Source organism: Anabas testudineus, chromosome 5 (assembly GCF_900324465.2).
Source record: "Anabas testudineus chromosome 5, fAnaTes1.2, whole genome shotgun sequence".
Taxonomy (NCBI): Eukaryota; Metazoa; Chordata; class Actinopteri; order Anabantiformes; family Anabantidae; genus Anabas; species Anabas testudineus.
In genome coordinates this window covers 20,348,900-20,364,071 of record NC_046614.1, presented here as the reverse complement: position 1 = coordinate 20,364,071, position 15,172 = coordinate 20,348,900, and the positions used below count along the sequence as shown (strand labels likewise).

At 37.3% G+C, this 15,172-nt stretch overlaps 1 protein-coding gene across 7 annotated transcripts; it reads right to left on the bottom strand.

The window, feature by feature from the left end:
* Positions 1–6,590: 6,590 nt before the first annotated feature.
* On the bottom strand, positions 6,591–14,137 carry im:7151449 (complement decay-accelerating factor). 7 transcript variants are annotated; one of them, XM_026348906.1, is made up of 13 exons: positions 13,942–14,137; positions 13,123–13,314; positions 12,893–12,992; positions 12,307–12,377; positions 11,989–12,171; positions 10,349–10,471; positions 8,888–8,968; positions 8,622–8,702; positions 7,977–8,012; positions 7,840–7,881; positions 7,696–7,747; positions 6,961–7,044; positions 6,591–6,873 (listed from the first exon to the last, which is right to left on the bottom strand). In XM_026348906.1, the coding sequence occupies exons 1-12, from the start codon at positions 14,021–14,023 to the stop codon at positions 6,987–6,989; spliced, it is 1,101 nt and encodes a 366-aa protein (XP_026204691.1). In that variant the 5' UTR covers positions 14,024–14,137; the 3' UTR covers positions 6,591–6,873; positions 6,961–6,986. The 7 variants fall into 7 exon arrangements, with proteins under 7 accessions (XP_026204691.1, XP_026204692.1, XP_026204688.1 ...); XM_026348907.1 differs by having other exon boundaries at positions 6,591–6,870; XM_026348903.1 differs by having other exon boundaries at positions 6,969–7,044.
* Between the last annotated feature and the right edge of the window lie 1,035 nt (positions 14,138–15,172).

Below are 15,172 nucleotides of genomic sequence, written 5' to 3'. Positions count from 1 at the left end.
GACAAAGACTCCAGCTTCTGAGTGTTGTTTTCTCTTGAAGGCATCCTCCCCAGGGAACTGGTTTCAGATGGTGTCTTAGAGTATAAAATCCCATCTAGCACCATTTGAAATCGGTGTTCTTGAGCAGGAACAGACTTCAGGAATGACAACCGTGTGCCAGCTCATTCACTAAGTTGAATTGATGGAGCCATGTTAAATGAGGATATCAGTGCTCTGGATAATAGTTATTGTATAATTTGTGTACACAGCTCTTCCACCTGACGCCCCTCTCAACAAGGCTGACCGGTTTCCTCTGGTGTTCAGAGTTTCCATCATGTCTAGCACCACTTGAAATCGGTTACAGTGTTGAGGGAAAGACCACAACGATTGTGCTTCTGCAGCTGCGAGATGAGTTCCTCAGAAATACCAGAAGATGGCAGCATTGAGCTGTCGTCTGTGCTATTATTCAAGTAAAGTTAGAATCCTAAAAAGCATGACTGTTGATGTTCACTAGCATGATCAGGTACAAGGCCAACAAACACTTTTAGAATAAAGCACAACTTTATGACGTGGACTACATTTTGTTGTTAGTCTGTTTCTTCTTCTTTTACCATGTTGTCGTCTCTCAGCCACGCTGGCCTTTCGTGCATGTTTTGTGCTTTTCTGCTTAAAGGTTATCTGATTAAATTCTTGTAGTCCAGACATTGCGGAATCAGCTCAGGGCAACACTTTCAACTTTAAACAAGAGTTTCCTTAATAGAGTACAGTTAAAATAACAGTAGATTCAGAAAGTGTTATTTTAGTTCTTGCATACAGCAAGTATCAATATTTAAATTCTGCTATTTTTGTTTTATCAATTACTCTTTGGTATAGATCTATAACACATTAAAAGGCAGAAAAGGTCAAAAGAATGATGTTCATAGATTTTTTTGTATTTCCATTCATTCATTCAAAGTTGTCCTGTGTTTCTTGATTAGTTCTAACTGTTAAATGTATTATCTTTGCGTGTGAGTCTATATTAAACTCACCTCTGCTTGGTTTTTAGGGAGACACAGAGACATAATGTAGGTTTTCAGAAACATTTCTAATTATACCGTGTCACTTCTGTGACCCCAGAATCGAGGCATTTCTTTTGAGTTCTTGAGTTTTGAATTAAAGTTAATTATACCATGTAATATCTTAATATGTACCTGTCTGATGTTTATTACACGCAGAACAGAGAAAGAATACGAGGGTATTAGACTATTAAAAAAATCAGGCCTGGAACTGTAGCCTCCACATGCAACATGGCTGATATACACACAGACACAGTTCTCTTTCTGAATACATCAATATAAATTGTTTAATTTAAAACATTTAAAATGTATGCATGAATAATTAACTTATACAGCCAAATCAATAACAGTGTAGGATGAAAGGCAGTTATCAATGGAAGTCGTCTAGTTCTACAACAGAAAGATTTGTTTTAGTGCCGACCGTGCTCATATTTAAAGTGCACTCTGCACCTGTTGTTGCGTCTAATAAGCACAATAAACATTTATTCGTATGTATTATGATGGAGGCAGTTATAAAGTAGTATAAAGGCTGTGAGGATGTAGTCATGCAGGCATTAGATTCTTTTTAAGTGACGTCTGTTGATACTCTGTTTGTGTACTTGTGCATTGACGGCTTTCTTTCATCCTGTAATTCCATCCTTATTACACTTTGATGGGATAGTGACATTTCGTGAACTCCACAGTGAAAACCGCCTACTATTAATATGTGCCAGCCTTCATTTGCTCCTCCATTAAGGCACATCTTCTTCTGAATTATCATCATTATAAATGAGCAGTTGTAGTCACTGCTCTGCCCAAGTCAGGCTCTAGTATTTGAGCTATAAATGAACAGATCTTTCACATCTAGTATCATTTCACACTGCTGAACTACCAGAAACTGACATTTTCAATAGAGTGCAAACTATATAAGCTGCCAAGTGTTGTCATCCACCAGCTTCCTAATGACTTCCCACTACCTGTTGACCTTATCAAATGAAGTGCTAAGTGTTGTGGAGCTAAGTCAGGTCTTATAAATTGTAAAATACTTAAAATAGACGATGACAAGCCTGTAAAACACCTACATGTTTTTTTTTATCTCTGGTGTGCTCATGAAGTTACCCTGGCTAATGATGAATATAACAGAGTGTGTTGCTATATCAACAGCAAACAAGACCAACCCTTCGACTGCCCTCGTCAGCATGGAAAAAAAAGAGTCATAGGGAGTTCCTCTATTAAATGTGACATCATCAGCAGTATCACCAATATTTTGCCAGATTTTAACATGCTGTGTCTAGTTCACTATGATGTAAGTGGGAGGAGGACTGACAGTTATAATTAGAGACTGGTCGGACCAGACACGAAGAGCAGCAGTAATCATAAATTCAAGTAAATGTCTTCTGCTTTGAAGGAGAGCATGTAGAAAAAGTCATGCTCACTTATTGTTATCAGCATAACACATTCTTTTAGACACTCTGTCCTCCTGGTACAGACACAAAGCATCAGAAATAGGTTAAAAAAAGGATATTTTAGATGCTGTTCAATGAAGCACTTTTTAAAAAAGTATACTAGCATCTTGATGCTGCTTTTTAAAACGTCTTCTTTCTGTTTTCACCATATACAGCAGCTGGATTAAGAGGCAGATCTTCAGCAGCTCTTACACAAGCTAACTTTAAACTGACACTGAGAACCAGGAAATGTCCGCTGTTTGTGAATAGGCTGCTTAAATGAAACTGACAATCCATAATGTTGAAGATGTTCACGAAGAGCTTGTAAATATTTGCATCACTGCCACAATGTTGGTAGTGTTTTCACACGAAACATCTGTTCCCGGGCTAATGCTGAGGCCTCGGTGGGAACCTTTTATATCATGTTTGTCTGAAGTTTAAAGGGCTACATCCGCTCTACTCAGTCAGACAACTTTAAAGAGGAGGACTATAACCAACAAGGGCTTTTCCTCTTTGTCATTCTTATTTCTTTCCACAGCAAAGTCCATTGTGCCATAGCACAGCCAACCATACCACATAATGTGGGAGTGACTAAGTAGAGACACATGAATCACACTCTTTATTGCGTCCAGGTTTAATCTACAGTCCAGGTTTAATCTACAGTGCCACACAAGCAAGCGTTAGTCAGTGTTTGTGGTGTTATTTCTTTTCTTGTTCACCCTTAAATGAGACTGTATCACTTCATCTAGGGCGAGGTTTCCCTGTTTAGTCATCCTCTAGCAGGTCAGGAGACCAAACTAAAACTTGACAAGCACATTTCCTCCTATCAGTGTGCTAACATGATATTAAGAGAGATCACCGGATTATGATCTTTTAAGTTAATGGCAGCTGGAAGTCCAGCTGTGATGCAATTAAATAAAAAACTTCCTGATTTTTGACATTGTCTAAACTTAATGTATTTAACTTAATGACACGTCAAAATGACCCCCTCTATAATATCTATAAATATGTTCTTTTGAAACACACTTGAACTACTTTAAATACAATAAGATTTATATTTTACTTGACCATTAGAACATTTAATAACAACTGTATCATGACACATAAAAATCTCGTAGCATCATTATATGTCTTGCTGAGGTGGAACAGGTAATATACAGTACACAGACTAGCAGTCACTGGATATGCATTAGATAAACTGGTGCCTTGTTTTATAGAAAGATTAAATTTGTTTTATGGTGGTTGTTTTAGTAGATTTTTGTCAGGTAAGTGTCATCAGACTCATGGATTCATACCAGCTTTGGTGAAAATTAATAGTTTTATGCTTCAGGGAACTTTCATTTACTACATAGGCTATACAGTAATTATAAACAAAGACTTTTACTAATTATGTTGATTAGATTTTCTTTTGTTTTAGAAAGAATAGGAAGAATTGACATCATCAGATGTTCTTTTTCCTTTAGATTTCAGTTCTTTAGCAATCTGTAACAGAAGACACTGGCTCACCGTTTTAGTGCGGACATGAACTGTCTGGCAGCTGCCCAACAACAATTTCTCGAAGGGAATCAATAAATTAAAAGCATGTCGTTATGTCATCACAAATTTTACAATATAATTACATCAGTGTTTTCATTTAATGTGTTAGACACTGCAGGTCTTGTTTCCAAATAGTTTCACTAATGATGTCACCAACCTGGATATAAAAACAGAGTGAATTCAGACAATGTAATTCAGATGAAGAAGATAAAGACACATGTCACATTATCCTCACTTAAGTTAATCTAGATATCATAGAAGAGATAGAAGTTTCACAAAACGTTCTGATTTTCAAAATTCTAGTTTTGAGGACCCAATTATAATGTCAGACACAGTGAGGTTAAATGGAGGAGGTTTTATTGTACCAAGGTAAGATGAAAGACAAAGAAAGTGAGTGTAGGTAAGAGCCCTGGGAAGCAAGGGCAGAAAAAAACAGCAAGCCTCAAACTGGGAAGTAGGGAGTATTCCAAAATAAAAGAACAAAACAGGAAAAGGGACAGGATGATGACACTGACAGATGATACAGTGCTGTGTGACAGGATGGTACAATAGTAAAAACATGGTTGGAAATACTGGATAAAAGCATCTGCTACAGGAAAAGAGGAAATGGAATCAATGACAATCTGCCTTTTTAGAGACTGAAAAATGTGCTTATACAGGGAAGACACCCAGCACGTTTCCTGTAATCATGTCAGTTTTTCACTTCCTATACAGAGAAAGAAAGAAAGCAGATTATTCCCAGTGATTCAACTGACACTGGGAAAAGAGTATAAGTTGTCTAAGACTTCATGGAGATTTCTGTGTAATTACAGTTTCACAGGATTACTCGAGTCACTTCACACACTGTCTATCACAATGCTGTCTAGTATTGTTCCCCTGATTTTTTTGTGTTGTTTTAGTGAAAGGATAAAGCTTATTTAGTCTAGACTGCAATATCTCACCAACTATTTGACAGATTATCTTTGGCACAGACATTTACAGTAAATGTCCCATTTATAAAAACACTGATTCACCTTTCACCTCTGTCATAAGGTCAGTTTTTAATTTGTCTCATAGTTTGGTTCATGACAAAATACATGCATAATTATTAACATTCAAATTAGCTGAACTCTGCGTTTGCTAATTGGCACACTCCGCACAGAGCTGCTAGCAGGGCTAAAGACTTCTTATTTCACTGTGTTCAGCGGTTTCTGCTTCTTATCGTCCAACACCTGCAGCCTCAAGGTTTCAGCCTTAAGTGCATATTCCTACTGAGAGTGTAAATCTTTAGAAATGGGTCACAAATGTGAACTTTCAAAAAGGCCCAGACACTGCACTTTTTTAAAAACCTAATAATAGTCATGTTAGTCACTGAACATTTACAATGTCTGTCAATGTGACATGTAAAGGAACATGTCACTCAGCACCACGGTGTGCCTCAAAGAAGTAGACTTTTTATATTTGCCCAACAACAATATGTCTCAAAGGACACAGCTACTGTACGGTATACCAGTCTCAGGATACAGACAGTACCTGTTTGTATGGTTAATACTTACTGGGATTTGTTGACAGTACACAAATGACAGCATACCATAATTTAAATTGAATAAAGATAAATGAATATGGCTTTAATGTAGAAACTATGATTAACAGTTTGTTCTTGTTTTTAAGGGTCTAGTGTGTGGGGCTGAGATTGATTGAAGACTTCTACTACATCACTACTGTCAAGATTTCTCTGAGAAAACCCCTCCTTCCTAACAATAAACTATCTTTTCTCACAACTAAGATCAATAATTATGAATGGACAATCTGGTTATGTCCATGTTTATTCTCAAAGTTAAGCAAAGGATCTTCTCAATCCAGATAAAGACTTTTGATAATCATGTCAGATCTGTTGAAGTAGAAATCCAGAGTTCCAGCATCTGACACGACCACAGACCAGGGTACAATGAAACAGTGTAATCACATTTTATTACAGAGCTTTTCTCTGTACTGGTCGACAACCCTGCCAGGAAAACGGCTTGGTCCTTTGCTGCTGCCATGGCTATGAATGCGTTTATTTAGTTCTTTGAGGAGCAAAAGCTGCTGCTTCTTTGTAAGAAGTTCCCAGCATCAACATGTGCTTTAAAGTATTTTCTTAAACAACAATATGTTGTAGAAAAAAAGTCCTTTTCTCTGTAAAATCTTATTTACTCTGTTAAACATGTGCAGTTATAGTTTACTTTAAAAAACAGTGGTTTTCTCCACTGGCTGCATAGAAAACTCAACCCTTTTCACTGTAGGTAAATTAATAGTTAACAAGCTTGTAAAGGTTTCTGCTTCACAGGTTTCTGCTTCACTGCGATCACTTTCCCTGAGAATTCCCCCTCACAATTACTTTTGACCATTATTTAGTGTAGATCCATGGTAGTCTGATGAATGACTTTCTCATGAAACAGTTTTGCAGTGCACTAAAGAACCCGTGCACAATGGACAATGAGGGAGGAAAAAAAAAAAGTCAGGAGGTGAAGAATGCAGCTGATTAGCCGATTTCAGTCAGAAAACTGAACACATTGTATTCTTCCTGAATCACCTTTTTCATGGTTCTGCCGTATCAAATTAGCACATTAATGTCAAGTTTGGTTAAAAACTCCAAACTAAGAAGTTGTGTTTATTCCAGTTTTAACATAAATACCAAAATAGTAATAAAACAGTGGTATAAAATATTTAAAATTTTATGTCAGTACAAAAATACATTATACAAAAAAGTGCTTTTGATCATTGGTCAGAAAATAATACTAATTGTGATCCCCCCCCGCCCCCAGAAAGGCTCAGAAAGGCACTGCTGCAATTTGTTGGCTGATCCTTCCTGGGAAACAGAGGCTCTTCATCAGATAGGCACAGTTCCATTTGCAGAGCTGCTGTTGAAAAAAATAAAGACAAATCACCCTGGGTTGAGCTTCATTTACACAGTGAAGCAAAAAGACAAAGACATGGCACATACATACATGGATACCTGAGTGAGGCAGGAAATCTAAAGAATTCTGAACTGTGAAAACTTCCACGTCTGGTCTTCTCTGGTGTCATATGAGCTATGGTGTCATCAAATAAGGAATTATTACATTTTTTTAAATGTTAAATTAATTTGTTGATTAATTGATTAATGATTCTTAATGACATTGCACAATATTAGTGTTAGTCATTGCGTCATTTTTTTAAAATCTTGGCTTAATGCAATTTGAAGCTTGCATTTGATTACATGTTTGATTACATGAGTTTATTGTTTATTGCAGGAAATCTGCAGGCTGAAGATGAGTCAATTTGATCAAAAGTGTTAAAAGAACGAAAGTGAACTGCACAGGTTATATATCAGATTTCATATTTCTTTAAAAGCTTGCCAAAAAAAGCAGTTATTGTCCTGATCCTAATTTTTGAGACACACATTTCCTGTTGACTTCCTACATTCCTGAGAACATTGGGGGCAAGGACACGTTTCCTAGTTGAAAATCTACAAAGACGTGCTGACCCTGGAACTGTTGCTGTATTTGTTCTCAGAAATACTAACTAATACTGATACTATACTTTACTGTGCATTTACTCTGTGAGATCACCAAATGCCATACACATTTTCAAAAGGTAAAAAGGGCAGAAAGCATAAAAAGAAGATGCAAAAGTATAAGTGTGAAAGTATAATCAATTATGAACCATGCATTAGGGGTTAGGAGTAAAATACTGAATCTCACCCTTTTCTCCTCAGAAGATACTTGTTTAATAAGGCCAATAGTACACACACAACTGCAAAGAAAATACAAAAAAAGGATTTATTGTATTTTGTATAGCATCTAATGAAAAATGCAGTTGAACTGAAAAGATGAAAATACATTTACCTACTGTAGAAGCTACCACACTGATTATAACAGCTGTATATCCTGCAAGACACATTCAACATTAAATGCACAGTGTAAATAAATAATCACATATGTTCAGAGCTTATGAGGACAGGGGCTCAGTAACTCGCCAATACCTTTGTTAGTAATATTTACAGCCTCATTCTTCTTCTCTGCAAGTATAAAACAGTGTTATTAGTATGGAAGAGTATTAAATTGTGGACAACATGATTCAGGGTAAATCTAATACATCATCAACAGTAACTACAATTATTTTGATAGTACGTGTTTTTGTACTGTATGCAGAATAAGTTGTACTGTTTTCAGCCCACTCATCCCAATATCTCTGAGGTGTTTCAGTAAAGAGGAAAAACACACTAATAAAATAACTGGGAGAGGGTTTGACATTTCTTCTCAGTCAGTGAATTAAAGCTGTTATTATGCACTTTGCAAACAATTACAAGGAAACTCAGATCCATAAATTAGATCATTAAAGGAATAGTTTCGACGCACAACTGTTTGCTTTCTATGATCAGAAACAGCTAGCCTCCAATAAACTCCCTTTTCATGTATCTCCAAAGCTCACAACCTGTTCTATCTTGTTTGTTATTCTTGACAGAAGCTGAAGTTTTGTGCCAGATTGTATCTTGAGAACAGCAGCTTCTGTGCTGCTTGTCTGGATGCTGCTCAGAGCTTATTTACAGCCATGCCCATCACCAAATTCTGTGCTCTACCAGAAAGCAAATAAGCAAATTCCCAGCCTTTCAGCAAGCGTTCCACACCTTTCAAGAGAGACGATGGCTCTGGTGTTACACTTGTAGAAGCTTTATCATCATCCCCAGTTGTCATAATGTCTCTGCCGCCTTTGAACAAAACAGTCAGAAGTATTCTTAATTCTCCTCAACTTTGGAAGGATAAAAGTAAATCATCAAGCACAGCAGCCATTTCTGAGAAACAGGCAGCATTTATGTTGCCAAGTGCTGTGCCTGAAAGGGTTTTAGCTTAACTACATGCTAATGCAGCTTGTTTGGAGACATGTTTTCTGTACCTTGTAAGACAGCTGATGTGGAGATAGTGTTACTTCTGTGAGATTCTGTAGTACTGGATCCTTCTGTGACATGGAAAATGACTAAAAAACAAAAAACAACTACTTTTTTGTAATCTATAAAGCGTTTTAAAGGGAACACATTGCATTAAGGAAGTTGGCATTAATTAGTGTCTCTACTTTAAGAATATTTCAGTAGTTACCTATATTCTGATGCACAGTATAAAAAACTTAAATGAGACACTTAAAAAAAAACACTGATCAAAATTAGAGAACAATCAGAACAATTCAGATACCTTCCAGTTATTGTTGTTAATTTAGCACCTGGAGCTAATTGGAGCTAATGATCTATTATCTTATCTATTATAATTATCTAACAAACCCTATTTAACTCATCCTAAAGTGACCGTCTGGCAGCAGGTTGTCCAGGTGAAGCCCAAAGGGATGACCCTATCTGCAATAGCAAGAGAAGTTGAAATCTGTGATTTCCAGAATATTGCATCTTGACAACGTCACTAACTCTTCCAAGTCTTCCAAGAAGGCTGGTCGTTCACGAAAGACAAATGCAAGAGAGGACAGGATGATACAGAGAATGTCAATCGCTTCAACATTGCAGCTGCAGTTGCTCGCTCATTCATTGCTGAGCAGCCTATGGATTTGTTTCTTCGTTCAGCGTCTCAACATTTGAGAGCATTTGGACTGAAAGCCCACTCTGCAGTGACCAAACTTCTTATTAGCAAAAAGAATCAAAAGGCTGGACTAACGTTTACTAAGGAGCATGTTGTGTCGGCATTGGAGAGTTGGTCCAAAGTTCATTTTAGTGATGAAAGCAAGTTTTAATTATTTGGGTCTGATAGGAAACATTATGTTTCTCGTTGAACTGGGGAAAAACTGAACCCAAAGTGTGTAAAGAAGTCAGTGAAAGGTGAAGGAGGAAGTGTCATGGTCTGGAGAATGTTTTCTGCAGGAGAAGCTGGGCCTCTTATAAAGCTACATGGCCGAGTGAATGTAAATGTTTATCAGAAAGAAAACAAACAAATAAAGCAGTTTCTTAAAACTGAAAACACTGAAATAATGAAATGGCATAGTGAGACACGAGAGTGTACTAATTGTTGACTCTTGTAACCTTCAGAAATTGTAGTTGTAATCTTTCTCTGTGCCACATTGCTATTCTCTAATTTTGATCGTTGCATTTATTGCAAAATAAAGTTTTTGGTTATTTTGTAAAACACTGCTCTAGTAGCATGGTGTAGCCACAACAAACCTTAAATGTGGAGCAATGAATGTGACATTATTTAAAAAAAATAATTATACATTTTGAACTCCAGTGTACAACACACACACACACACACACACACACACACACACACACACACACACACACACACACACACACACACACACACACACACACACACACACACACACACACACATATCGACCTGTTATAAAATATTGTTATACCTTCTGTTAGAGTTGATGTTGGAGCTGATGTTGGAGTTGATGTTGGAGCTGATGTTGGAGTTGAGGTTGATGTTGGAGTCGATGTTACTATTCCAGTTGTACGTCTGCTTTCTGTTACCACCCCTATGAATAAAAACACTACTGAAGTGATATTGTTGATCAGCCATTAGTAAGTAAGGTGGAGGAACATGCATTTCGATTTCATTTTAGGTGCAGGATGTTCTCTGCTAAGTAATGGTTGTACATAAATATATGATCGGTTAATTTCTCACAGTGACAGCACGTGTGACTCATGATGTTTCTTCAGGAATAGGACAGCTATTCTTAGTGTGGCGTTAGGTATCAGGCCTCTGACCTGCTATGATCTCTTCACAGATAAATAAAACTACTTGAACAGAGCAGAGACATTCATGGTAACTGGGAAAATGTAATAAAACTTAAACGCTGCTTCATTAAACTGGTCAAGAAAAATGATCTGATCTTCACAAATATCCACAAACACCATATTCCTAATCAAAACCCCCAGGAGGAAGTGTGGATCATTCCTGCTCAGAACTGCTTTAGCTTCAGCAGGATTCGGTGGATTCCAATTCCATTTGGGTGGAGGCCTGAGCTCTGACTGGCCCACTCCAAAAGGTGGATTCTGTGTCTACGAACGTATGCTGTAGTAGATTGAGATTGACTTTACTGTGCATTTACTCTACATCGATCACTATCTATCACTATGTATGACTAGTGGGTGTGTTCACCTTAGATACTGCGTTCATATGTTTGGCTTTGGTAAAGAACAGATCGATTTCATGACCAATTTATGCAGAAAATCTTACAATTGGAAATAGTTCAGTTACTTTTTCATGCGTCTACATATTATAAACTTTCTCTAGTAGTCATCTTGCGAGCCTCTATTTGTTTCCATTAAGACTTGGAAAGTTAATAAAAGACCATCCCTGTGGTTTTGCATGGGTTGGTCTGTTAAACACAAATCATGTGGATATTACTGTACATTCCAACATTTCTGAAGGCGTTATTATAGTCCATGGATACTCTGATCAACATTCACATCGGAGTACATTATTTTCCTCTGGGATTAAAAGAGTTTCTTGAATCTTTTATTTTGTATGTTAACCTGAGCATTAACTTGTACTTTATCTTTCTGTCATGTATGGAGGATTTCACAACTCTGGCATCTGAGACATTAATAAAAACAGCTAGAGAGGAGTTTTTAATGTCAGTACAAGACAAATACACATCTGTTTTCAATCTCAAGTTGTTCTTGTTCTATGTAATCTATAAGGTGTAGTCTAAAATGCATTGTTTTCACTTTATGCATCTGATTTCTTGAGTTTGAAATGTCCTTGAATCCACTAATCAACAAGGGAACAGTCTTTGTTCACAACTTGTATCTAAACAATAACTATCATGACATGAGTAGCAAACATAGTTGGTGATAACTATTGTATTCACTTTGTTAGTTTCCCTCTCACAATAATGCTAAATGATTTTCATACTGCTGTGAAATGAATGGAAACCAGTGGAACAGAAATCACAGTAAAGCCGATTTAAAAATAATGTTTTAGAACATGAAAAATCACTTCCTCCCTTCAGTTTAACCAGCAAACACATGGAGGTACTGGGCTTACCTTTGCACTCAGGGGGCTGAGAATCATACTCTCCATTTTCATTGCACGTAAGAACACTGCTGCCTTCAAGTGTGTATCCTTCATCACAGGAGTAGGACACCTTTTCACCATATTGTGGCTCATCTCCAGAATCCCACAGTCTTTTGCCATTGGCCACTTCAGCAGGCATTTCACACGTTACAACTGTAGAATTAGACATACAGGTGTTTTTTTTTATTTTCACATAAACGGTGCAACCTGCTGGCTGACATTTTGAAAAGGGAAAGCAAGGACAGTCTTGGTTGTAGTTTTCAGAAAAACAAAATAAGAAGCACTTACTTTCACACTTTGATCGTCCAACCCAGCCTGTGGCATAGCACTGTCTGAAGCTTGATCCGCTAATTTGGTATCTGTTGAAGGGCGAAGGAGAATAAAGCAGAAATGTCTGTTTATGTATAAATAAATACGGTTGAGCTATGACTTTGTGATGCAATGGAACGGTAAAGCAGTGAGTTTATCTGGACAAAAACAATTGGGCCTCTGTCTCGTTAGGTCAAAACGTTTTGCTGCTCATTCAAGTCGCTTCTTAGAGTCTATTCAGGCCAGATGAGAAGTGAAACCACCCTGGAGGAGAAATCTGAGGTCTCCAGATTTCAGCTTTGCCCAGACTGAGGAGAGATTAGAAGCATGGGCAAAGTTTCCACCTGACAAGAAAGACGTCCAGCTGCAATGACTCAACCTCCAGGTAATGGAAAGTTAAACTCTGAATTCATTCTGCGTTAAGTCGAAACCTTTTTATCAACAAGCCTCTCATACTGGGAAAAAGGGAGTCACGTTTCTGATCAGTGAAACCATGAGGTAACACTGGCAACAAATTACAAATAAAAAAACAAATAGGGATGAAATGCCTTACATTTCTACTCACCCTTTATCACATATCACTTTTATTACAGCACCAAACAGGGTACCAGCACTTATATTGAAGCTCTCATTCTGTTTAGGAACTGGGGGACCACAGTCCTTCTCTGTAATTGAAAAACAAACGACAGAACTTTGCTGCTGGACTTTTATGTGAGAATCAATTAGATGACGACTGCTTTTCTTATGTAAACGTGTGAGCAGAGTTAGCATTAAGGTACAGAGGTCGAGACTCACTTTTGCAGGTGAGGTCTGGTTCAGTCCAAGCCCCATCCCGGCAGTTTATAACGCCAGAGCCGCTTTCTTTAATATATCCATTAGCGCACTCCAAAGTGACATCAATGCCCTCTGGAAAATCATTCTTTAAAATGGCCTCATTGGTTAAGACAATATTTTTATCTGGTATTGCCTGTGGTTTAGGACAGTCAGCTGCAAGACAGAGAAAGACAGCAAATCAACATGTTGTTGTTTTAAAACTCACAACAATAACAATTCATCTCAAGATAATACATTATATACTGTGAAAGGCTAAAGCTTTGATATCTGCTGTGGTGTAAATGTAGTGCAAATTTCCATTATTTATTTATTTCACTCACAGCACTAATCAATGGGTGTGTCAGTATATCTACAACCTGTAGATTATAAAGGCATCATTGCAGTTTGTGTAGTCTAATATTACTGCAGTAATAGTGTAGTACAGTAATATTTATGTTACACTGATAAATTGATAACCCTGCCTGGATTTCTACTGTGCTGTGTTTCTACTGAAGCCTTTGCTCCATTTCTAAACTGCATTCATAACACGCAGAGATCATGACATGAGAGATTATTTTCCTTTCCACAAACATGTAAGTTAAGTGTTTACCCTGAAATGACACCTCTTGCACTGTAATTACAGAAGCTGTCATCAAAGTAAGCTGTCAGCTACTTTTCTCTGCAGACTGACTATCTTAGTTTTTTATTTTTATTTTTATTTTTATTTTTAGCTGAACACTGACTTGTTGCGCTGATAAATATTATCTCGTTACACACACCAGGACAGTGATGTTTACTGACCTGCTGCCTCCAACACAAACAGGTATATTAACAGCAGATTTCGGACTCGAAGTGGTCCACAGGTGTCCACCAAGACCTCCATTCTGCAGGAGGAGACGCACAAGCAAAAACCCAACACACCAAATCCTGATCCAGGGTCTGCGTCCTTCAGTCCGAGTCGCTCCTCAGAATACAGTAACCTCTCCGAAACACGCGATTATAATGTCTACATATGTCAAGTTGGCTTCAACACCCCCCCCCCAACAGGAAGTGAGGCATTTTACATAATAAAAGTAGCGTCAGTTTATTATTGACAAAAAGCGTTGTCAATAATAAACTACTTGCGCTCCAATTAGGTACAAAGTACATATATAAAAATACTTCTACATAACACATTATTTAACATTGATTGTGAAGGCTGTGGAATACTAACCACATATGAGCCTTAAATAAATTATTAGCAACTACAAATCCCATTTTATTTATGACTGGCTGGAGTTGAAACTGTAATTATTTGGTGTTATTATTTCAGAATACAAAAATGTATATGAAAAAACCTTTATGTGATTCATATTTAACTGTCTTTAACGATGCAGCTTCACGTGTTTGTGTATGATTGTATTTAAATATCTCTTTTTTTGAAAGGTAGCCGGAAGATCCCATTTGCGTCTTTGTGCAAAAACCGGTCTCAAACGAGAACATCAGCAGGTTTTTAGTTTATAAATCGACAGTATTTGAAAAACGTAGTTAAAGGGTGGGACTGTTGTCTTTATCAGAAAACACAAAGTCTCAGTTTGTTCATGAGTTTGAGCGGCGCTGTGTTAACATGCAAGAAGAGGAGACTTCTGCAGAAACATACAGGGCGTTTCCTGGAAAAAAGGGGGTACTCTATTCTATTCTACTGTACTCTACTCTACTAGAAACTTCTTTGTAAAGAAGTTACATTTTTACTTAATGCTAAAGTATCATTGATAATAATCACCATTATCATAAAACATATATTAAGACTCCTTCTGTGTTTGGGTTATTGTCATAGATACATTCCACACATGGGGCTGTGTCTTATTACTCAACCGTCTGGGGTAAATTCCAAGGAGTTTTCTCCACCACCCTTTTTTTTTTAAACTACTTAGGTTTGTTGAGAGAGCCTCCACCCAGTGTTGCCACAGAAACCCACACATGCATTACTGCTTGTAGAAACCTGGCAACAGGAGCTTACAAGGTTCAGTGGCCCCTATCTGCAGAGTTTAGT